A 23,454-nucleotide genomic window follows, 5' to 3' on the forward strand; every position below is an offset into this window, starting at 1 on the left:
CAGTTGTGTCCCGTCTCTTTGCGACCCCATGAACTGTAGCCCGTCAGGCTCCTCTGTCCCTGGGGATTCTCCAGGCAAGAATACTAGAGTGGGTTGCCATGCCCTCCTCCCGGATATTTAAAATGTTTACAACCAATTCAAATATTGATATTTAAGAAAAAACTGTAGAAATGTCTAAATACCTGCAAGCTGATTCCACCCATGGGCCCATGGTTTGCTGCCTCTGACCTCTACCAACATTTCTTCTACTTTCCAAAGGTATGTGTGGCCCAAACCTGGCCTTCCAAGACCTCCAATTCTCTTCCCAAGAGTCGGGGGCAGTAAGGTTCATGAGGCTGCAGGAGAGAATGGAGTTCTCCTACAGGACAACTCGGGAAATATAATTAAAGAGAAGCCTTTGGGTACCAGTGGCAGGCAACATTTTCTCCAGCAAAAGCAAAGGAGCCATTGGTCAGCACCCAACCACCTTTCCCCTGATATTCAGGGATATGGAGCTGAAAACATATTGGGGTCTGAAACAGAAATCAAAGATTCCTCAGAGTTGGAAGATGAGGCAAGCACGAAAGATGAAACAGAGAAAGGGGAGAACAGGAGACGAAGGAAAGAAGGAAACTGTGAGCCTGGATAGGCGAAGGAGGAAGTTGGAATATAGACAGGTGGACTGGAGAGGGAGCGGTCTTTAGCCACAGAACCATACAAGGAAAACACAGTTCTCACAGTCATGAACACCACCTCTCCTCCCAGCAACTGAAATCCTTCCTCTGTCCATCTATCCAAGAGGATAAAAATATCTGAGCTGGGTACCCAGCCAGACATTTCCAAGAACCTGTTTACTGACTGTTTGATTGACTTGGAGAGATGGTCAGCAGCTCCATCACTCAGCGAGGAATAAGAATGGACCTGAGTGACATCTCAGGACCCAAAGCCTGTGGGTTTCACAATTCCATCCCCGTGTTCTGCCTCTCCTCCTCCTTCTCCCATCACTTTACTACCTGAAGACGACCAACCGATTGGTAGTCAGAAAAACTCCAGCCTTCAGAGCCTGTCCATTCTTTTCTCCATACATAACAGGATCCCTAGGGGACACAGCAGGGTCACACCAAGGGAAGGGTCAAGACAAGACAGGAATAGCCTAAATTGGCTAAATTGAGCTTCATCAGTGGAGCTCACCTCCACTGGTTTTTGTGCTACTCAGTCATGCATTTACCTTAGGGAAGTAAATCAAATGAGATGCAATGCCTTCAAATGAAGAGTCTGAGAGTTCTTCATAGTGTCACATTGTATATCCATCACTCTCTGTTTCTCAGCTTATCACTTCAAGTGGGAATCTTTCCCCTGAAATTGTGTACTGAAAAGATTGTTGTTGTTTAGTTACTGAGTCGTGTCCAACTCTGGCAACACCACAGTACTGAAAAGTTGAGAACTCAATTAACTAATTTCCAGAAGGTGGAGTAACTCCAGAGGCCTGTGAAGCACACAGGAGTGTGAAAGAACTATACCATGGGAGTGTGCAGAGGGCCTGTCCTGGCCCAGTGGTCGGGAGTCCCAATAACGGGCCACCTCTCTCCCACCACAAAATTAACTAAGGTGGAGTCAGCTTCTGTACCCTGACCTCTTCTCAGACTCCTTTGTTCCCCCAACACGGGAAGGGAATTCAGAGGAACAGAGAGTAGTGTTATTTATGACAGGTCAGAGGAAGACAGTTCTGGGGACATGCCTGGGACTGAGCTAATCAAGGTGGTTGGTGGTGGTGAATATGCCTTCGCAATATTTTAGATAATAAGCACTTGTTTCCAGACTTTCCTGGTGGCACAGTGGATAGGAATCCACCTGCCAATGCAAGGGACATAAGTTCGATCTCTGGTACAGGAAGATCCCACATCTTCCTTAGGACAACTAAGCCTGTTTGCCACAACCACTGAACCCAAACTCTAGAGCCCACAAGCTGAAACTATGGAAGTCCGTGAGCCTACAGCTCATGCTCTGCAACAAGAGAAGCCACCACAATGAGAAGCCCGTGCACACCAGAGCTAGAGAGTAGGCCCTGCTCTCGTTAATTAGAGAAAGCCCATGGGAAGAATGAAGATCCAGAACAGCCAAAAATAAATAAATATTTAAAATTTTTAAAAAGCACTTGTTTGCCATTGTTGAAACACTTCCCACAGATTTTTTAAATCATTACAGCAATTTTCTAAGGTAGGTAGTAGTATTATTTTCCATTTTACAGATAAACTGTAGCACAGGTTAAACAAATTGCAAGGTCATACAGTTTGTTAAGTGGTGGAAGTAGGGTTTGAATTTAGATAGCTTGACTCCAGGGTACATGTGCTTAATTACCACTCTATACTGTTTCTCCTTAATAGTATAAGAAGGCTGATCTTGAACTTCTTCTAGGCTATAGACTCACCTATTGGGCCAGGACCGCAGCCCTGGATTTGTAGCTATCTTTGAGAGGGAGTTTTTCAGCTTAGGAAATGGAAGTGGATATAGGGACAGAACAGAGACTGAACTCCAGAACTACTGAGTTCAGGATGCTTGAGACAAGGGTTGGGCCACTGGAGGGTCGGCAAAACATTTTCCTTATCCATCTTACGCATTTTGTCACCTAGAGATAGTCCATGGAAGGAATTCTAGGAAAAGGTCTATATAGTAGTGAAGAAACTGGGCAAAAGTCACTTCTTCAGCCCAGTTCATAACCTTTAGCTCTTATGTGATTTTTTTTTTTATTGACCAGGTGCTTGGGCAGATCTTCTCCATACTTTTCTCTCCCAAATTATATCTTTGTTTATTCCAGTCTGTTCAGAGTTATCAGGGTGGTCCAGGATCCTGATTGTAGAAGTATCAGTTATTTTCTTATTAATTTTACTTTCTCTGGCTATTTTCTCTCTTTAGATAGTTTTATTTCTGTCTTCTTTTAGATCTTCCTATACCAGGTTAGACCTAATGAATAAATGGTACTAAGAACTGGATCTCCTTTAATGGGTGTATGTGTAGGTTATAGTTCCTTAAAAATTAATAGACATATGAGAAGAGTATGGGAAAGGAAGACCCAAAATATCGACCCACTTAAATGGAGAAGCAGCTGGGCTAGGACCCAAGGAAGACTCCTTAAGTGGGCCCATATGTAGATGTCCTGAGGTGAGGTAGGAGTTGTGTATCAAACCCAAAAGGAAGTCCAGTAGAGACTTTTGTGCTTTTTAAGGGAGGGATGTATTTCCTCTGGGTGAACAGCTATAGCTGTCTACTTCCTTCCTCAGATTTTTCTGTGCTGTTCAACAGTCACTAGTCACATGGAACCAACTAAATTTAAAACAAAAAAAAAAATTCAGTTTGTCAGTAAAAAGCAGCCACACATTTCAGAGCTCACTTGTCACGTGTGAACAGTGCCTACTGTATTAGTGCAAATGTACCACCTTTCCATCATTACAGTTCTGTTGGACTGTACTGGATTTGAGCTATTAGGCTCCTGCTATCAGGAGGGGGTGCATATGTTCTGGCCCTTCAAGGCTCAAGTCTCTATGAGAACTTGGCTGTAAGTTATCTACCCTCTCCATCCCCTTCTTGTATCACACTCCAGTAGCCAGGCTGTGTACACAATCAACCAGAGTTGTGTGCTCCATGGTCTCCCCTTCTCTTTGTCCTGCCCTCTGGCCAGCTCTTGTCCTTGCCCCACCCCTCCAGTCCCTGGAAAACAAGCTCCAGAAAAACTTTTCCATCAACTTTGACCTGGTTTCAAATCTGGTCATAGATTTGAAAGAGGGAGGAGGCCATAAATTCTTGAATAGGTAAGAAATGGAGGAGGCAAAGGTGAGAGTGAAGGTGACCATGGCACCAGAGCTAGACCCTGATGCCTTGATAAAGAAAAAACAGGAGGCACAAAAGAGCTACTGAGAATGAAAGCTAGACACTAAGACTGAACTGGAAAATAATCTTTTCAATCTCACTTTCTGTTCAATTTACATTGATTTTATGACCGCTGTTGGCTCAGACGGTAAAGAATCTGCCTGCAATGCAGAGACACAGGTTTGATCCCTGGGTCAGGAAGGGCTACCCACTCCAATATTCTTGCCTGTAGAATTCCAGAGGACCCTGGTGGGCTACAGCCATGGGATTGTAAAGAGTCAGACACAACTGAACTAACACTTTCATTTTTAATGAACTTTCAGGAGTTTGAAGTTGGGAATTACTATGTGGAGATCCACAGAAAAGCCAACCCCCCTCTCCCAATAAAGGCTAAGGCTAGATTTGTCTGCAGAAGTTTAAATGCAACAGAAATCAGAAAGTATGTTAATCTCTGCCATCTTGGGGTTTTATCACTGTAAGTCACTCCTTTAGGAATAATAATCATTTCAATTAGAGGTGGAGCTGTGGTATCAATCTGTTATCACTCTACAAAGAAGTAACAGGAACGGTAAAGCATACTGTAAGGATGAAGGTGGATTTGAATGTTCAGCAAACATTTACTGAGTTATGATCATGTGCCTGGATAGGAATTGTTGTAGGAGATGCAGCGATTAAAAAAGAAAATGGTAGCTGTCTTCAAAAAACTTGATATTCTTAACTGTAAAAACCCTTTAGTCCTGTATTGTCTTCCTACATATAAACCACGTTTTTACTGGCAAGAAACTATGATGAAACCAAAATAAGAAATCAAAGTACCATAACACTTTCCTCCCAAATGCCCTTACAAAATTCATTTCTCTGTATTTCAGGAGCTCATTAAACAAGCAAAAGAAGCCTTATATACTCCAAAGTTGAAGAAGTTTAGTAATGATTAACTAAAGATGTAGAAAACTAGCTTAGACCACCAAAAGACCCCACTATTCACTGAACTTCTTCAGTGAATTGGACAAAAGACAATGTAGCTCAAATTCCTTCTCTCATGACCCTCCTAACCCCCATGCTGACTATAGTCCTTAGGATCAATAAGAAATGGTTTCTCTATAGGGTTTTCAACAATCTGAGTTGTGAAGTAAGGGGGAAAGCTCCTTTAGGCACATTTTTTTTCTAATAACTTCAATATTATCTCACAGACAAGAAGAGAAACTTTTTTTGCCATTAAAAAAAACTTTTTATTTTTTTACAAAGAATACCCCCACCTGGGGTGAAAAATATATCTGGTTAAGTACAAAATATAGTTTTTCTCATACAAAAAGATATACAATTAAAAAACAAAAAATGAAACCACCTTCAGCCCACATACTTTTCCAGAAAAGGGTAGATAGAGCTCAGAGCTCTGACACAGGACAGTGAACAAAGTGCTAAGGCGGAGAGTGACTGACCAAGTGCTAAAAACTGCAGTTGAGACAGGGGCTGTCAACAACCCTGTCTCCTAACACTGGGCAGGAAGTGAGCCCTTGGGGCTTCTGTGAAGATCTGCCTTCTGATTTCTCATGGCAACATCTGGATGCTCTGATCACAGTGTTGGGGCATTTTATCTAGGGTTTCTCCTTGGGTTTGGAGAAGTCACAGTGGGCAAGGCTGATAGCAGCAACCCTTCTCACGTAATCAGTGTCAGAACTGCAGAATTCTGAACACTGGACAAAGTCTCAAAAGCAGTAACACTTTTTTTTCCCTGTCATTGTGCTTACCCCTAGAGACATAGTAGACCAGTTTTAACTTCCATCTGAGAAAGGAAAAAACCCCAAATTTGACACAAACTAAAGTGCTAAGGACATTGCCTCAGAATCAATTCCAAGGAGTCACATGGAAAAAAAAAAAAAAACATTCTCCCACATAAAAATGTTTGCCAACAGGAGAACACAGTGCAATAGGCTCTAAAAATGGCTTTTAAGACCTCTGGTGGGGCACAGTTACTACTGCTTTATGACTGATTAAAAATACTTTCTAAACAAAGAAACTTAAGAGTTCCTCCCCTTTAATTCACAGGGGAAGCTTGCTCCAAAGTCCAAACCCAATCAATTCTGGCGGGCTTTTCTTTTTTTTCTGTAAGTGTACAAACAATGGGGAACAATGGTTTTAAGAACATCGTTTTCCCAAAGTTTTGGCCATGACCATTTTTTCTTTTCACTTTCTTAGTTTTCTAAATGGGCTCTCCTCCACATGGCAGAGGTTCAAGATCTATTGTTATAACAATATCTATTACATAATTCCCTCCATTCAACCGTAGGAACACCATTCCAGGATGCCATTTCTACCCCTTACTCAAAATTACTGAAAATGCCTCAATTTTCAAAGAGATTCAAGAAAATGGGATGGGCCTTAGTTTTTTTTCTAATGTGTTTTTAAACCCATCTAGCAAAAAACTCTACCACATCATCTCGCTGGCTGAAGATGAATGCGCACCCTTTAAGGCCCAGGAGATTGCCTGCAGATCACCTCCTATACTGGAGAGTCAGAGGCTGGGGTGGACCTGTACCCCACTGTGGAGACTGTTGAGTCTCTAAAAAATTAAAGAGTCCAGGAAGAGAGATAAAAAGAAACAGGTAGGTACAACTGCTTCTTTTCTTCCACATGTTCACTGCACATTGTTGTTCAGGATGCAGGGATCAACCTGGGAGGAAGAGAAGAAAAAGAGTATTTTAGTTTGGGTAAGGAAAAAAACAACAATCCAGTCTGGCAATCCCAAGAAGTTAACTTCCTATAAAAGGCTTAGCACAAATGTGGTAAATGACAATTCTCACCTCAGAATAAGTAGGTGGTGGCATGAACCTGAACTCCGGAGCATACATAAAAATAGGGCTGTCTTGAGAACCATCTGTGTCATCTAGCAGAGGAGTAGTGGGGCTCTCCAACCGGTGATCTTCAGCAATGCTATCCATATAGCAAGGAGGAGCTAGAGAGAGAAAGCATGGAGATAAGAAACCCAGCCAAGAAAAGCCTAACCATCACAATTTTACAAACCCACCCAGGCCAGAGGGGAAAAAATGATATTAGGTGTCTGGCTCACCTTCTGGGGTATCTGGGATGTTCAGGTCTACCCAACTCATCTCAGAGCTGGTTTGGCTGGCCATGCTGGACGTCCGGCTGCTGAGGCCTGACCTGCTGCCAATAACCAGAGGCAGGTCAAGAATGACTTTCTTGGAGCCAGGGACGCTAACGTAGATCTAGAAAGGAAGACATCAGTTTTTCAGGCTATAAATCTGGAGAAACACCACTATCATTTTGACGAATGAACAATTTCTCTCTCCAACCCCATCCACCCACTCACCAGTAAGGAGTATTCAACTCGCAGGATATTGCAGCCCAAGATAGAAGGCCTGATCTTCTGCACCCGAAGGCTCTTGCCACGCCATGATGCACAGGTTCCGGAAATAATATGATTGCCTCTGACTGATGACAACTTCTGCGTCAGCACCTTGGTTTGGCCATTGGCAAGGTAAGTGTGGCGGGCTACAATGGCAGCTTTGGGGATCACGATACGGGAACATGTATTCTCAAAATCAGCATGGATGTTAATCTCATCACCTGGCAATGAGAAAGATGAAAACTGATGCTCAGAGCAGTCCATGACTTTTAACCTGTCCCTGCCTCCTGCCCTTATTCCCAAACCCACAGTTCCTGTTTTAAGTCTCCCATTTTAAAGCACTAGATTTTTACCTTCACAGAATCCTTTTCTGTCAATTCGTGCAGAGACAGACACCCGCCCATCAGGTATGAACATGCAGGAAACTTTCTTCTCCTTTTTAGCTGACACAGGTTCCTATGTACAATGAAGTGTAAAAAGGCGTTTTGAGAATCTCTAGAGATCCTTTCTCTGCTTCTCTTTCCACTGCTTAAATTAGGTCGTTTTCCCTCCCACCTTGATGACTTAAGGACTTTATTCCCTGACTGGCTTCACTTTAATGCCCTAAAAACCTGATTATTTATCTCTGAAACCCAGAAGAATAGACTCTTAAAATGAATCTCACCAGTAAATCAGGAGTATTGACATCCACTAGATCCATCACTTCAAAGTTTTTCTTTGTCTCTTGAGTTGGCTGGCTGGGGCGATCAAGAAAAGCCTTCACCCAGTAGTCCACACACCCATATTTTCCTTTGAAAGATGTTCCCAGAGGCCTTTATCAAGAAAAAGCAAACAATTTAAAAATGCTCTCCAAGAAGAGTAACTATCAAAAGTGGGGAAGATTTTTACAGACAGGTAAGATCACAGATGCATTTAGTTCATAACCTACCCCTGAGGAAGTTCAAAGCCGAACTTGTATTCATATTTGTTTCCAGGTCTCATGATCACCATCTCATTCTCACCTGAAGGGAGAGAAAAAGGAGTAGTTTCTAGGTTTCTTGTTACACTTAAAATGCATCTGTGCTATAAGGAATTTTTGGGCAGCATGCAAGAGTTATTGCAGAACCCCTTATGTTCTTAAATGAGATTCTGATGCATTCGCTGGGCAAAAAGTTGCAAAGCCCTACAGTGCTGAAAGCACTATTAACCTATTATCATCTCAAACAAGAAGCAAGCAAAGAACAAGCAATTTATGAAGACATAAAAATCTTTCAATAGCTAAGTCAACATCCCTCAGGATCACCCGCAGAACACAGCACCCTGAGAAGTTGCACAAATCACCCTTTTTGGGGGGTGGGGGGGAGTCTGCAAGTTAAAACTAAAGAAGATAAGGAAGCCACACAAAATTCAAACCTCACAACCCAAGCAAGCAACTTAGGATCTACAGTGTGGGCTTTATCTGTATCAATCCGCTTTCACCCTCCAGCAAACAGTTGGGTCACTCACCAGCTGGTTGGTCGTCCAGGAGAAGCGTGTCTTCGTAGCGTAGGTAGTCCAACGTCTGCTTGCACTGCTGGGATCCCTGCATCCACAGGACTTTGGCCACTCCGCAAGCCAGGATCCTCACAGCTTTGACTCGAGTGACTTCACACACTTCTACTATCACCCGACCAGCCACCTTCTCCCCACTGCCGTACACCTTTTCCGGGTCGTTAAAGACCACCTCGAAAGACTTGATCTTCTTGAACATCACCATGTTGGGCTGGGTTTGCTTAAGAGTTAAAAATGACGACAAAACAAAACTCTCAAAGGATCCTTTGCTGTTAAAACTTTTTCACTTTTCACTTCTCTACTAAATTTTTGAAAACACGTCCACCCAAAAATGTAAGCCGCGAATTATATCAAGAGATCGCAAGAGAAAAATAAGCTTTCTTTGCTTTCTTTCCCTCTAACAGCTGGAGGAAAGCTCCAAATCTCAGCGGGAAGGCTTCACGAGCCCCACCTCAGAAGACGAAAGGATAGTTTGCAACTGAGAGCCGGAAACTGCTTTATATAGTAGCCCGGCAGGCAGGTCCACGCGAGCGCTGGCCTGGAGGCTCGTGCTGCCCTCGTGCACAGCTCTCCCATTGGCTGCCCGCTCCTTGTTTACCAGGAGCCCCACCAATCAGCGAGGTCTCAGCAGCGCGTGGACACAGTGTGCTCCTGGCGGGGAAAATGGTTGTTGTGCATCGCTGCGGGGCTGGGAGGAGGGGGCGGCGGGGCTATAGGGCGGCTTCCCCTGTGCCCAAGGAAGGAATGCTTCGCTGACTCCAAAATTTAGCCGAGGCCAGTGGTCTTCGAAGGGCGGGTGCGGATGCTTTTGGAGTGGGAGCTATATTTTGAGGTAAAAAGAAAATGTGCTTATGATGGAATTTCGTGCCTAACCTCAGCCAATGTAATTAATTTAGAAGCGACTGTTTATTCCCGGCTCACAAATCGCAAGTCGTGTGAAAAACAATCCCAGAGCTCCAAGAATACTTTAGGATGGGGCGGAGGACAGGGAGTTCAGTCGTTACTGTTCCGGAAGATCCCCTTTGTCCTTCTCTTGCCCCCCATCGCTCTTAAAAATCAACAAACAACCCCCTGTTACTTCCCGTTCCCCCCATAAAAAATCCCGGCTGTGTGGAAGGAAAGGAGAACTTGTCACAAATTTTTAACCTCTCCAGTGGTCACAGCAAAGCGCATGTGTGGGACTGATTGGCCACCCGCCACTCCCTTTCTAGCCCCTTGGGCTGGAGGCTGGGGGCTCTGGTCTGTGCGCCCCTGCCCCTCCCTGCGTCCTCCACTCGGTTCTCTCTGTTCTCTGGACCAGTACAGTACGGGCGTGTCCACATCCTGCCTCTTATCCCGTCATCTCTTCAGTCCCTATCTGCAGAGTTAGGGAACATTTTATTTTTGTTCTCCCAGTTACCTCATTACCTCTTCGTTAAAGTGTGTTCTTTCTCTTGAGTATCTCACTCACTCGCTGCTTCTCCAGGAAAGTAATTAAAAAAAAAAAAAAAAAAAAAGATGCTTCACTCTAGTCATCTTTTCCCTGAGTTATTTTAACTCTCTCGTCTTTCTCCCCTTTCCAACTTACTAAATCAAAGGTACACCTCTAAATCTGCTGCTCACACTCCTCACAGCCTTCAAGTTAGTTAAAAGCAGGAAAGTTGTCATTTGTCAGAGAGAAAGTGTCCGGGAAAGAGGGCCGTATTTCTGTTAGAAGGAACCATTCTGCAGTCTTTGAAAAGTTTTTCCCCCTAGACTGTTTAGAAATAAGTAAGAACGGGAAGAAAAGACAAAAGGATCTTTAGCACACTGTATGTTCAAGCTAAAAGAAACCCTGACTCTTCATCCTGTGTTATTTGGCTCTCTGTCAGATGGGTTTTTCCCTAGCTGGCCGTGAGGTGCCTTAGGAGCTGACTCCTGAGAAATTTTTCATAGATGCAATAAGAAAGACTTGTATGCACAGATAGAGGAATTCTTTTTCTTTGATTCCTGAGTTCCTCCCATGGGTTGGAGAATCAGGAGATTATTACCTCATTTCTTGTGCTAGAAAGAGGAAGACAGTGTTCCAGAGATTGAGATGGGGAAGTAAACAAGCATTAGGATATGTAGAGATCCTACCCTCTTAGCAAGAAGATGGCTATTCGTTGCTGTGAAGGATCCTTCTTATTGCTTGCACACCCTAACTGGGTTGACACCTTAAGGCTAACAAGTTACAACCCAACTGCACTATTAAGCAAGCTCAAGAATCAGACATCAAGACTATTGGAAAACACACACCCACAGGACCAACCCCCAGAACAAAAAGGGGAACATGTTGATCCTTAGGGTGTGTGGGTTTGAGGTGGCACCCTGTTTAAGAAAGTTAACCAATAAGGCCTGTGTTGTTTTTAGTTGGTCAACAATATTGGTTGAAGTAGGTAGAGCAGGGAAGGTGAGACTCTCACTAAAGTAATTTTAAAATGTTCAATCGTAGCTTCTGAGAGAATTTTTAGGTTGATAGATGAGCAAGTGTATGTAAATCTGAAATACCAAAATGTTGACAAATAAGTACATACATAATGACAATATTATTAAACAGTGTGTGATGTGTAACTGCATAAATGTTGAGGGGCAGGGAGGAGAGGTGAGTGTGACAGACCAGGGTGGTATATATTTGGAACATCTTAGAGAAAGGGGAATGCCAATATTTACTTGGGCACAGCTATGGAGTACTGACTTGATTTTTTTTTTTTAATCTTAATACCATTTTCTTTTGCTTTAAGTCCCTCTCTTGGGCTCCAGTTTCTTCTTTCTTTCCCATTTTGCAAAACTTAGTGCAGACCACTTGTTTGCGCTCTTTTGTGCCTGGGTTCCCTTAAATGCCAGAAAACGATTTCACTTTGGCAGCTGCTGCCTACCAGGCCTGTAGCCAAGATATGTTCTGAAATGGAGTTGTCCTGGACAGAGTTGTTTACAACCTTTCACCTTATAACCTGGTATTCTGATAAAAACGTGCCTTCTGATTCTTTTTCTCAGTTCCTGTGCCAAAGAAGAAAAAATCTTACAAACTTCTGTCCTGAAAACCGAGTACAAACATTTGTGGGATGCAAAGGAGGAAAACAGCAGGTCCAGTAAGGAACAGCAAAGGAGGGCTAAATCCAAGAGTTTTGCAGATTAGATCATCTTTACCTGTTCCTTCCCCACCCTCTTCAATCCCAGTATCAATAGGAAGCCAAGCGATGATTATTGTTTGCTTTACAGGAGGTGGTTGAGCAAAGCCAAAGCTTTTAGTGAGAGAAGTGCCCTCTACGCTCAGTTCCGATCAAATACAAAGAGCTGGTTGCATTTCGCTTTTCTTTAACTTATGTTCTGATAAACATTAGGACTCTAAAGACTCAAGGTTCCTAATAGCCCCCTTTTTTTCCCTTTTAATCACTACTTTCATTTCACTCTGAAAATTTCCCTTTTACTCTTATCTTTCCCATTTTCCTCTAGGGAATATTAATTTAGAGACAAATAAAGGTTTAAAAGAGAGTGTGGCATTTGAGGCTGATCAACTTTGGCTATTCCTCCAAGTCACTGAGCACCTGTAATGGACCAGGTCCTTTACATAATTATCTCAGTAATATTTTATTTATAGGTTCATCTGTCACCTTGTTATAGAAGGATTTAAGGTTAGATTATTTCATTTAATTCTCACAATAACTCTGTGACTCAGAGTTAAGTCAGGCTCAGAGGGTTAAGTAATTTCCCTGCAGTCACTGATTCTGTAAGTAGAGCAAAATCTTGAACCCAGGTCTGTCTGATCTAAAGTAGATACTCTTGGGGACTTCCCTGGCAGCCCAGCCATTAAGTCTCCCTGCTTCCACTGCAGGGGGTGTGGGTTTAGACTCTGATCAGGGACTAAGATGCCTTGAGTGTGGTGTGGCCAAAATAAATAAATAAACTAGATACTCTTTCTAATGTGTTATCCTGCTTCTCAGTGCTTTAACACATGGTTTCTTGTTTGATCTTCACTTTAAAGGGTTTAGGATAAGACTCATAAAATATTAAAGTTAAAGGGGACTCTAGCAGTCATATTTTTTTTAAAGAGAGGAACTTCCTTATTTTAGTTAAGTAGACTTGCTCTAGGACGTATAGCTAGTAACTGGTGGAGCCATTCTCCACTCAGTTTAAACTGAGGATTCTTAATACTTAATCTAGAGTCTTGTCTCTAGTTTGTTTTCTGAAGGTTCTTGTTTCTCAGCTTAGCTTTAATTATTAAAAAAAAAAAAAAACCACTTCATCTGAACAGATTGCTGGTTGCCTGGGGTAGGGAGTAGGTGAAGTGGGTGAAGGGAGTCAAAAGGTATAAACTTAACAGTTATAAAATAAATGTCATAGAGATGTAATGCACAGCATAGTGACTATAGTTAATAATACTATATTGCCTATGTGAAAGTTGCTAAGAGAGTAGATCTTAAAAGTTGTCATCACGAGAAAAAATCCTGTAATTATATATGGTGACAGATGTTAACTAGGCTTATTGTGGTGATCATTTTGCAACATATCTAAATGTCAATCATTAGATTGTACACTTGAAACTAATATAATGTTGTATGTCAAACATACCTCAATTTAAAAAACACTCATCTTGGGGCTTCCCTGGTGGTTCAGTGGTAAAGAATCAGCCTGCCAATGCTGTAGACACGGGTTCGATCCTTGATCTGAGAAGATCCCACATGCTTTGCAGCAACTAAGCCTGTGGGCCACTATTGAGCCTGGGCGCTAGAGCCCAGGAGCTGCAACTACTGAAGTCTGTGTTCTGCAACAAAAGAAGCCACTCCAGTGAGAAGTCTGTGTTCTGCAACAAAAGAAGCCACTCCAGTGAGAAGTCTGAGCACTGCAGCTAGCAAGTAGCCCCAGCTTGCCTCATCTAAAGATAAGCCCCAGCAGTTTAGAAGACCCAGAACAGCCATTAAAAAAAAGAAATCATCTCATCTTGAAGTCCATATTTTATGTTTATTGGTGTCTCTATTTTTCTACTATGTTGAGGAAGGAATGAAGATCTGAGAGTTGTCCAACTTCAGGGAAAGATGGAGAGAGGAGGTGAATTAATTTGTTCAAAACCACTGCAGACTCCTTTAAGATATTTCTTAAGGTAGCCTTATGATATAAAATACTTTTTTCCCTTTTCATGCTATCCCCCATATGTTTTCTTTCATTTACTGTCAAATTTCTTAAGAGAATAACTTTTGCCAGCTTTCTCTGTTGGCTAAACTTGTCCCTTTGTAGCCTGGCTTCTGCTGTCACTGAAATGATTTTCTTTAAGTTTCCAGAGGAAACCAGAGTCATTTTTTAGGTCATATTCCCCTTGACTTCTATATAATTTGAAAACTGCCATCTTTGTAAATTTAAATGTTCTTTTGGACTTTATCCTTTTCTCCCTTGTCAGAAATTCCTTTTTTCTCTGCCCCGCTGAAAGTTTTTCTTCTTGGCTGTCTCCTTTTCTGTCTTCAGGCTTTGTTGTTCAGTTTTTCCATCTGTACATCACTCATGGAAACCTCTAGCCTGTCTTGAAAGTTCTAGTTGGCATCTCAAACTCAACTTGTCTAGTATGGAATTCATAATCTTCTCCCTGTGCTCAAACTCACTTCTTACCCTTGTTTCTTTTAATGGGACCATTATATGTTCCCCTAGATATCAAGGCATAAAATCTAGAAACTGTCTTCAATTCCTTCCTTTCTGACATTCCTCACATTCAGTCAATTGCCAAATTCTGAAGAGGCCATCATTCCAGTGTTTTCCTAGAAGCTGTTATTTCTTACTGTCCTGCCATCACTCTGATTCATATCCTTGTTATTAATACTTTTGCATAAATTATTTTGAATAGTTTTAAACTGATCTTTCTGCTGTAATCCATAAACCTCAACTACATTAATCTTACACAGTTGAGTTCCTATCTGTTCTTTGATGCTCCCAAACCCTCTGCTTACTGAATCAGATTAAAATACTTCAATCTACTTAAAGCCTTCACAAAGTGACCTCAACTAAACTTTCCAGTCTTATTTCCCACTATTTCCTCAGAAATGTACCCTACTCCTCAGCCAAACCTGAGTACACTGTGTTCCCCTAATATATCTTTCTCTGCATTTGCTTATACTTTTCTCTCTACCTGGAATGCCTGACTTTCCTCCCCATCTCTACTTTTTAAAATCCTACCCGCTCTTCAGTAGATGGCCAAATAACTTTTCCTCTATGAAACCTTTCCTGATTCCCAAATCCCCTTATCTCTCACTTTATAGCCAAATAGAATTCCATTCTCTTTGAATACTCCATTCCACATTTTTTTTATATTTCTCATATGGAACTTACATGTAAAGTGTCTTTTTTCTCCTATGGAATGAATTCCTAGAGAGCAGGATCTGTATCCTTTTAAATATTTTTATTCTTCATAGCATCTAGAAGAGTACATTTCATAGAGAAAATATGTTATTAAATAGAAATTGAATTGATAGATTGGGATATGTTTGTGCAATAGAATATGCCACTAATTCAGAACCTAGTATTGTTTCTTATCAACAATAAGAAACCTAATCTCCGTTTCTTCTGCTACACTTGAACATAACCAGTCCCTCTTCCTCAAAGCCTATGGCCCAGTTACGTATAGAGCAAGGGTGGTGAGGCGGTGAGAGGTGATGGTTTGTTTTCCTATGAGGGAAAGTTGGACTGTACTGAGTTTATAAATATGAGGGAGCTGGGACATTTTGTGCTTAACCCAACTTCCGCTTTTCTGAGAAGTTCTTTCTTACACAATTCTGTAATCCAGTTGGCTCAGCCGTGCCACCCAGTGGATAAATTAAAGTACTATCGAGATCCTCTGCTTCACTGACTATGCTAAAGTCTACTGTGTGTGGATCACAACAAACTGTAGAATTCTTAAAGAGATGGGAATATCAGATCAGCTTACCTGCCTCCTGAGAAACCTGTATGCAGGTCAAGAAGCAACAGTTAGAACCAGACATGGAACAACGGACTGGTTCCAAATTGGGAAAGGAGCACGTCAAGGCTGTATATTGTCACCCTGGTTATTTAATCTTATATGCAGAGTACATCATGAGAAATGCCGGGCTGGATGAAGCACAAGCCAGAATCAAGATTGCTGGGAGAAACATCAACAACCTCAGATATGCAAATGATACCACCCTATGACAGAAAGCGAAGAGAAACTAAAGAGCCTCTTGATGAAGGCGAAAGAGGTGAGTGAAAAAGCTGTCTTAAAATTCAACATTCAGAAAACTAGGATCATGGTATCTGGTCCCATCACTTCATGGCAAATAGATGGGGAAACAGTGGAAACAGTGACAGACTTGACTTTTTTGGGCTCCAGAATCACTGCAGATGGTGACTGCAGCCATGAAATTAAAAGACTCTTGCTCCTTGGAAGAAAAGCTATGACAAACCTAGGTAGTATAGAATTGAAATGATGCTTTTGAACTGTGGTGCTGGAGAAGACTCTTGAGAGTCCCCTGGACTGCAAGGAGATCAAACCAGTCAATCCTAAAGGAAATCAATCCTGAATATTCATTGGAAGGACTCATTCTGAAGCTCCAATACTTTGGCCACCTGATGCAAAGAGCTGACTTACTAGAAAAGACCCTGATGCTGAGAAAAATTGAAGGCAGGAGGAGAAGGGGACGACAGAGGACGAGATGGTTGGGTGGCATCACCGACTCAATGACATGAGTTTGAGCAAGCTCTGGGAGGTGGTGAAAGACAGGGAAGCCTGGCTTGCTGTAGTCCATGGGGTCTCAAAAAGTTGGACACCACTGAGAGATTGAACAACAACAACAAAATCAAGATCCTTAGGCCACACAGAAGCATTTCTGAGACCAGAAACTTGACCAGACGGCTCCCCTGAGTGAGGAAGATGATTTTTTGATCTCAAGAAGAAGGAGATATTTTTGCAGAAAGGAATATTGCAATATAGAGAGCTCAAGAGGCTTGCTTAATTCACAGAACTAGGAAGAAATTCGTCTAATTTATGGTTTGAAAATTTTGCCACTAGCACATCTCTGATCCTTAAAAAAAGTCACCTCCTTTGTAAAGATTTCTCTGATTTCTACAAGCAGATTTGTCACTTTCTTTGTATTCTCAATAGCATATTGGACATATTTCTCTATATTATAAATGTTAATCATATATCTGTTTATTTGTTCCTCCCCACTAAACTGAGTTCCCCAAAGATAGGAGCCATATTTTCTTATGGTCTGGCATAGTTTAGGTGTTACAAAAATTCTAAATAAGGGTCAAAGTCAATCCATAGGATTATTTTAGCCTGATCAGCTAATGTGTCGCACATTTAGCACATCCCATTGCCCATTCTTCTGGTTTTGGTTTCTTCTCCAGCACTGATGGTATTCTCCCTGTAGGCTTGGTCGTGGTAGATGCAGGGCAGTGACCTCCATAAAGAGAAAATTAAACCATGGCAGAACATTTTCTGTTTCAGGTGCTACAGTTTTCAGCAAAGGACTTTTTGATTCTTTGCTGGAGTGAGGTGGGGTTGGAAGGCAGGATGAAAGACTGATTAATTTTTTAAAAAATCCAGCTTAACTAGTTCCTCATAGGTAGAAGTGGAAGAAGAATGCTGTATCAAAGACCGATTACACAGTTTTTATTGGGCCTTTGTTGCTGTGCAAGGGCTTTCTCTAGTTGTGGAAAGCCGGGACCACTCTTCATTGCAATGCACAGGCTTCTCATTGCCTTGGCTTCTCTTGTTTTAGAGCACGGCCTCTAGGCATGTAGGCTTCAGTTCTGGCCTGTGGGCTCTACAGTACAGACCCACAGGCTTAGTTGCTCCGAGGCATGTGGAATCTTCCCGGACTAGGGATGGAACCTGTGTCCCCTGCATTGGCAGGTGTATTCTTACCTGCTATACCACCAGGGAAGTCCACAAAACCCTTGATATTCAAAAGATTGGTTCTTTGAACCAGTAGCAAAGAATGATTCCACAGTAACCCTGCAGTAGAGGCAGAATCCAATTATATTTCTTGATTTCTCTTTCACTTTCTCAAAGCTGACCCTCCAATCACACAGAAATTATATCTCAGGAAACACATGTGACTTATTTCTTCCTAATAACTATTAGGAGGATGATGAATAATTTGGTTTGGGAGTAGGCAGGAAAACTGAGGAAGGCCTATTATTTTCTAATGTTCTGCCTTCCTTCCTTTCCTTAGTGCTGCTGCAGTTTCTTGGCACTGATTTGGAGAACCTGCAATTACTGGACCATGGAAATTATCTCTACTTCCTCGAGAAGAAATGTGGGAAGGAACTTGCCATGAAGTATACAAGGTGGGGTAAAGTGGGTAGGAAGGGGGTTGGGTGGGCTTGAAAAATGATGGAGATGTCCACAAGTATAAGAAGTTAAGGGGAAATACTCAGGACTGGCCAAGGTAGAAATGCAGTCTCTTTTTTTATTTATTTATTTTTTTCAGCTCAGAAGTGTCTTTAATGACCCCAGCGAGCAATCAGCAGAGGTTTCCTGAGAGGTTCAGGAGGGGGTCCAGGGACCTTGGGCCTGGAAGGGAAGGGCCATCCTCTCTCCGCGTGACCTTTGGGAGCTGCTGGGTGGAGGCTGTGGGAAGGGGGTCCCAAGCACAGGGCCTCTGGGTGCTGCACATCTCATAGCCGAGGCGGCCTGGGGCACTGATGAAGGTGCACGAAGGGCAGGGCCAGCCGGGCTGAAGGGGGCTGGGCAGGCTAGAGTTGGCTGGTTGAGGGGTTGGGGGCAGCCCCAATGACTGCGAGAACAGGCGGCCTAGTTCCCCATCCACCTTCTGGGGGCGTTGAGGACTGTGTCCTGGGGCTTCTTGGGGAGCTGAGAGCAGGTAGAGGAAAGCAGGGTCTCCGTCCCGCCGGATCCCATAGAAAACGAGGCTGTGTTCAGGGACAGACAGGCACCTCCCGATGACCCAGCGCCGCACGGCCGGTGGGAAGCCGAGCTCTGAGAACACCTGCTCCTGGAGGGCCCTGATGGTCAGTGGGGGTGAACCTGCAGTGAGACATGGGCAGAGGACGCAGCGTCTTCAACTGTGACCTGGAGCCTGATGGGGCCAGGAGGAAAGCCGGCCTCCTGGGGCTGGACCCTGAGGGCCACGCGATGCTGTGCCAGGATGGCTGCTGCTTGGGCTGCTCGCTTCTCATCCCCACCCTCTACAGCCCGGGTCAGGCGCCCTGCCAGCTCTCCTTTCTCCAGCAGGTCTCCAGGGCTCCAAGGACGATCCACCTTGGGTTGGGGGGCCTTGGGTGTGGGCACTTCAAGGGGACTGGGTGGGGAGACAGGGTGCGATTCTGGGGGTAGGGCTGGGGGCAAGATGTCACTGCCATTCTGTCCTACCGTGGTAGCATCTCGGACTAGGGCTGCCCTCCGCTGAGCCTCCTGAGGGTTGGCGAGGGGCAGGCTGAGATTCCCAGGCCCTCCCCGGTGGAGGCTGCAGCTCATGCTGGCGGGGGCCTCGGACTGTGTAGGAGACAGACTCCAAGGGCCACTCCAAACCACCGCCCTGGGGCCCACGCCCAGCATCTCCAGCCGGAAGTGCCCTGGTCGCTCGGGGTCCGCACTCAGCTGCAGCCTTCGCAGCTGGGCCTCCACGTCCAGGCCGGCGCCCAGCGGCCTCACCACGGCATGCACGGCCAGCAGCACCGTGGCCGAGCCGGGGTTGCCACCCGCTGGCGGCCGCAGTCTCTTTTTTAAAATCAAAATAATGTAATATAACTTAGTCAAAAATCCCATAATTTTAATTCTTACATAAAAAAACAGCAGTTCTCAGTTCACTCTAATTATTTCTCTTTCAATTATTTCAACTTTTTAATCTGGTATTTACTTCGTATTTCTTTTTCGTGAATGAATTAATTGATATTTTTTTGGCTGTGCTGGATCTTCGTTGCTGCAGGGCTTTCCCTAGTTGCGCTGCGCGGACTTCTTGTTGCAGTGGCTTCTCTGTTGAGCACAGGCTTTAGGTTCTCGGGCTTCGGTATTCGTGGTGCACAGGCTTAGCTGTTCCTTGGCATGTGGGATCTTCCCAGACCAGAGGCCGAACCAGTGTCCCCTGCATTGCAAGGCAGATTCTTAACCACTGGACCACCAGGGAAGCCTCTCATATTTCTAAATTATATATTTCTCTTTTATTTCTTAATTTATAAGTATTTGGCATGAATTTGAGCAAACTCTGGGAGATAGTGAAGGACAGGGAAGCCTGGCGTGCTGCAGTCCATGGGGTCAGTCGCTCCATCATGTCCAACTCTTTGCGACCCTTGGTCTGTAGCCCCCAGGCTCCTCTGTCCATAGGATTCTCCAGTCAAGAATACTGGAGTGCATAACCATTCCCTTCTCCAGGGTATCTTACCCACCCAGGGAGAGAACCCGGATCTCCTGCGTTGCATGCAGATTCTTTACCATCTGAGTCACCAGAGCAGCCCAATATTAGACATATCATACTCTCTTTTTGCTACAGTATTTGAAATTTTATGTGTCTTATACTCCCTATCCCTACCTTCCCATTCCTCCTACCTCATCCTCCTGATAGAGTTATATCACAATTTTGGCCAAGTCAGTAGTCAATATTAACATTATTATCACTATTATTGTTGTTTAGCCGCTGTGTCCAATTCTTTGTGACCCCACAGACTGCAGCACGCCAGGCTTCCCTATCCTTCACTGTCTCCCAGAGTTTGCTTAAATTCATGTCCATTGAGTCAGTGATGTTATCTAACTAGCCCATCCTCTGCCGCCCTCTTCTCCTTTTGCCTTCAACCTTTCCCAGCATCAAGATCTTTTCCAGTGAGTTGGCTGTTTGCATCAGGTGGCTGAAGTATTAGAGCTTCACCATCAGTCCTTGCAATAAATATTCAGGGTGGATTTCCTTAAGGATTGACTGGCTTGGTCTCCTTGCAGTCCAAGGGACTCCCAAGAGTCTTCTCCAGCACCACAATCCAATTATGACTATATTAATTCTAAATTATCACTATAAAGAACATCAATTGTGGAGTCAAGTAGTATATTTTGATTGTTTCATGTCTTGAACAACCCTTTGTTATGAAGCCATAATTATTTAAGCAATTTATTTAGTTTATTATGCACCTACCTTTAGTTTATTTCTTTTTTAAATTTATTTTTAATTGGAGGGTAATTGCTTTATAGTGTTGTGTTAGTTTCTGCTGTACGTCAGTCAGCCATAAGTATATACATATGTCCACTCCCTCTTGAACCTGCCTCCTTTAAGTTTATTTCTGAAATGCCAATTCAGAAATGTCAATTATTAATATTTTCTCTCAGATAGTCAACATATTAGACAATCTAAGAAATTAGTTTTCTTTCTCTTGAAGTGGGGCGCCAGCCCCACTGGGTAATTCTTTTTAGTCATCAGCGCCATCTGCTGACTGTTAGCGAAGTGGAAAGACAAAAATGAAGCACTGGCTTGTTTTTAAACCAGAAAATGTCCTTTCCATGATCTCTGACCTTGAGAATCTGGAGGAAGGAATATGGTCCTTGTGATAGAAGAGAGAGTATAAAATGTTTAAATATTCTCTTTCCTTTTTTTTATGTGAACTATTTTTAAAGTATTGGATTTGTTACAATATTGCTTCTGTTTTATGTTTTGTTGTTACAGTATTGCTTCTGTTTTATGTTTTAGTGTTTTGGCCTCCAGGGATGTGGGATCTTTGTTCCCAGATTAGGGATCAAACCCACACCCCCTGCACTGGAAGGCGAAGTCGTTATCACTGGACCAGCAGGGAAATCCCTAAATGCTCTCTTTGCCTTGTCATCCTCTTCTTTCCTGTTTTCCTAGAAGAAGGAAATTCTGTTATAATCTTCCTTTTTATACAGTGGTCTTTCTAAGCCTTTGACTTACCCACCAAAGGAAGAGGGAAAGGCCAGCTACCTATTTATTTTACTTACACATTTATTAGATGTACTGATGTTTGATAAACTGCACATATTTGAAGTGTATAGTTTCATGATTTTTTAAATCATTGCCACAATCAGGATAATGAACATTCTACTCCAGTTTCCTCATGTGTCTTTGTAAACCATCCCTCTGTCCCTCCCCAGACCATCCACAGGCAACCACTGATCTTTTTTCTGTCAGTATATATTAGTTTACACTTTTTATAATTTTATACAAATGGGAACATACAGTATGTACTCTTTTTTTGTTGTTGTTTGGCTTCTTTCCTTTACATTCTTATTTTGAGATTCATCATATTATTGTTTGTATCAGTAGTTTATTTCACTTTATTGCTGAGTGGTATTGTAGGCAAGTCTTTATCCTTGGAGAAACACTTAGAGGTGGACTGTTTAGAGTGTATGGTAAGTATATGCTTAACTTGTGAAGAAACTGCCAAAAATTTTACAAAGTAGTACTAATTTATATTCCCACCAATAGCATGTCAGAGCTTCACAATTTGCCAACACTTGATATGGTCAGTCTTTTTAATTTGAACCATTCCAGTGGTTATGTAGTGTTTTCTCCTTGTTTTTCAAATTTGATTTGCATTTCCATGATGAGTAATAATGTTGAGCATCTTTTCATGTGCTTATTTTGAACTATTCATTTTTAAATACTCCATTGATAATAGGGTTAACCCTGAGTTTGGGCAAATGAAGCAAATGACAGCTGCCATGAAAGAATCTCACTCCCCGATTGGCTATGAAATTCTTCTTAACTTACTTGAAATTCCCACACTTGAGGGATGAAGTTATGTACTCTTTTGAGTTAACCAATATAAAGAGCAGTTTCTCAAAAAGATGTTATGAGTTAAAATGCCTAAGTTATCTGTAAGTGAGGACAGCAATGGATATGTTTCCTCTAATTGTCTTCCATTAGAACAGATTGTTTTCTGGATTAGCTAAGTGTCTTAGTCACATTCGACTCTATGCGACCCCATGGACTGTAGCCCGCCAGGCTCCTCTGTCCATGGAATTCTCTAGGCAAGAATACTGGAGTGGGTTGCCATTTCCTCCTCCAGGGGATCTTCCTGACCCAGGGATTGAACCCATACCTTACAGGCAGATTCTTTACCATCTGAGCCATCAGGGAAGCAGGTCATCTTTAAAAGTAAAGAGACTGTTCTCTGGGGGAATGGCAGAGTGGCTGTGGTCCTTAGAGAAGATAGTTAGGGATAGAAGGTAAAGAATTGCAAAAGAAATCTGAAATAGCAGACCAACAAGCACTGGCTGGTGTGTATGTGTGCCCTGGGGAGTTAGGTTAGATGGGTGAGACTGAGAGAAGAGGGAGGACTGAAGCACTGTTACCTTAGAACATCCTGGACTAGAACAGCTTCTATTTGCTTTTCTTCTGCAAACTAGATTCCTTCTATCTGGGGCTTCCCCCTGCTTTCCAGCTCTCCCTTTTGGGTTTCATATGACAGAAGAAGAAAATAGTTTTTGTGATGGCAGCCACTGCCTGCAGCTCCCTTTCCCTGCCTAGTCCACAACTAAAATCTTCAGTAGCTGTTTTCTTGACAGGACAGTATAGTGTCAAGATTAAATTAAGTCTCCGAAGCCAGATTTCCTGGATTGAGTTTCTAGCTCTACCATTTGTAGGCTGCGTTACTGTGGAAAAGTTGCTTAGTCTTCCTGTACCTCATTTTCCTTATATAACAATAGAGATAAGAAAATTACCTTCCTTAGAGACTTGTGAGTATTAGATAAATTAATTATTTATTTTATTTTTTTTAATTAATAATTTTAAATTGTTTAGAAAATGGACTGGCAG

General features: G+C 42.8%; 1 protein-coding gene, 1 long non-coding RNA gene and 1 pseudogene across 2 annotated transcripts in view; 1 reads left to right on the forward strand and 2 right to left on the reverse strand.

The window, feature by feature from the left end:
• Positions 1–5,047: 5,047 nt before the first annotated feature.
• TXNIP (thioredoxin interacting protein) lies at positions 5,048–9,214 on the reverse strand. The gene is made up of 8 exons (XM_020904379.2): positions 8,693–9,214; positions 8,136–8,208; positions 7,872–8,019; positions 7,561–7,663; positions 7,172–7,428; positions 6,911–7,067; positions 6,645–6,796; positions 5,048–6,514 (listed from the first exon to the last, which is right to left on the reverse strand). Exons 1-8 carry the CDS (start codon positions 8,940–8,942, stop codon positions 6,479–6,481), a joined length of 1,176 nt encoding a protein of 391 aa, XP_020760038.1. The 5' UTR covers positions 8,943–9,214; the 3' UTR covers positions 5,048–6,478.
• LOC139035107 (uncharacterized) overlaps positions 9,215–23,454 on the forward strand; it is a 43,992-nt gene continuing 29,752 nt past the window's right edge. The window contains exons 1-2 of the long non-coding RNA XR_011487618.1: positions 9,215–9,569; positions 17,914–18,028. This is a non-coding gene — a long non-coding RNA (uncharacterized lncRNA). The remainder of the gene's footprint in view (positions 9,570–17,913; positions 18,029–23,454) is intronic.
• LOC110144218 (sharpin-like) lies at positions 18,165–19,469 on the reverse strand (annotated as a pseudogene).

Source organism: Odocoileus virginianus, chromosome 5, assembly GCF_023699985.2.
Source record: "Odocoileus virginianus isolate 20LAN1187 ecotype Illinois chromosome 5, Ovbor_1.2, whole genome shotgun sequence".
NCBI classification, from domain to species: Eukaryota; Metazoa; Chordata; class Mammalia; order Artiodactyla; family Cervidae; genus Odocoileus; species Odocoileus virginianus.

Coding starts and splice junctions, on each gene's coding strand:
- TXNIP (XM_020904379.2), bottom strand. CDS start 8,942: ATGGTGATGTTCAAGAAGATCAAGTCTTTCGAGGTGGTCTTTAACGAC. Junction 7,429..7,560: donor CAGAAAAGGATTCTGTGAAG/GTAAAAATCTAG, acceptor TCTCATTGCCAG/GTGATGAGATTAACATCCAT. Junction 7,068..7,171: donor GAGTTGAATACTCCTTACTG/GTGAGTGGGTGG, acceptor CTTCCTTTCTAG/ATCTACGTTAGCGTCCCTGG.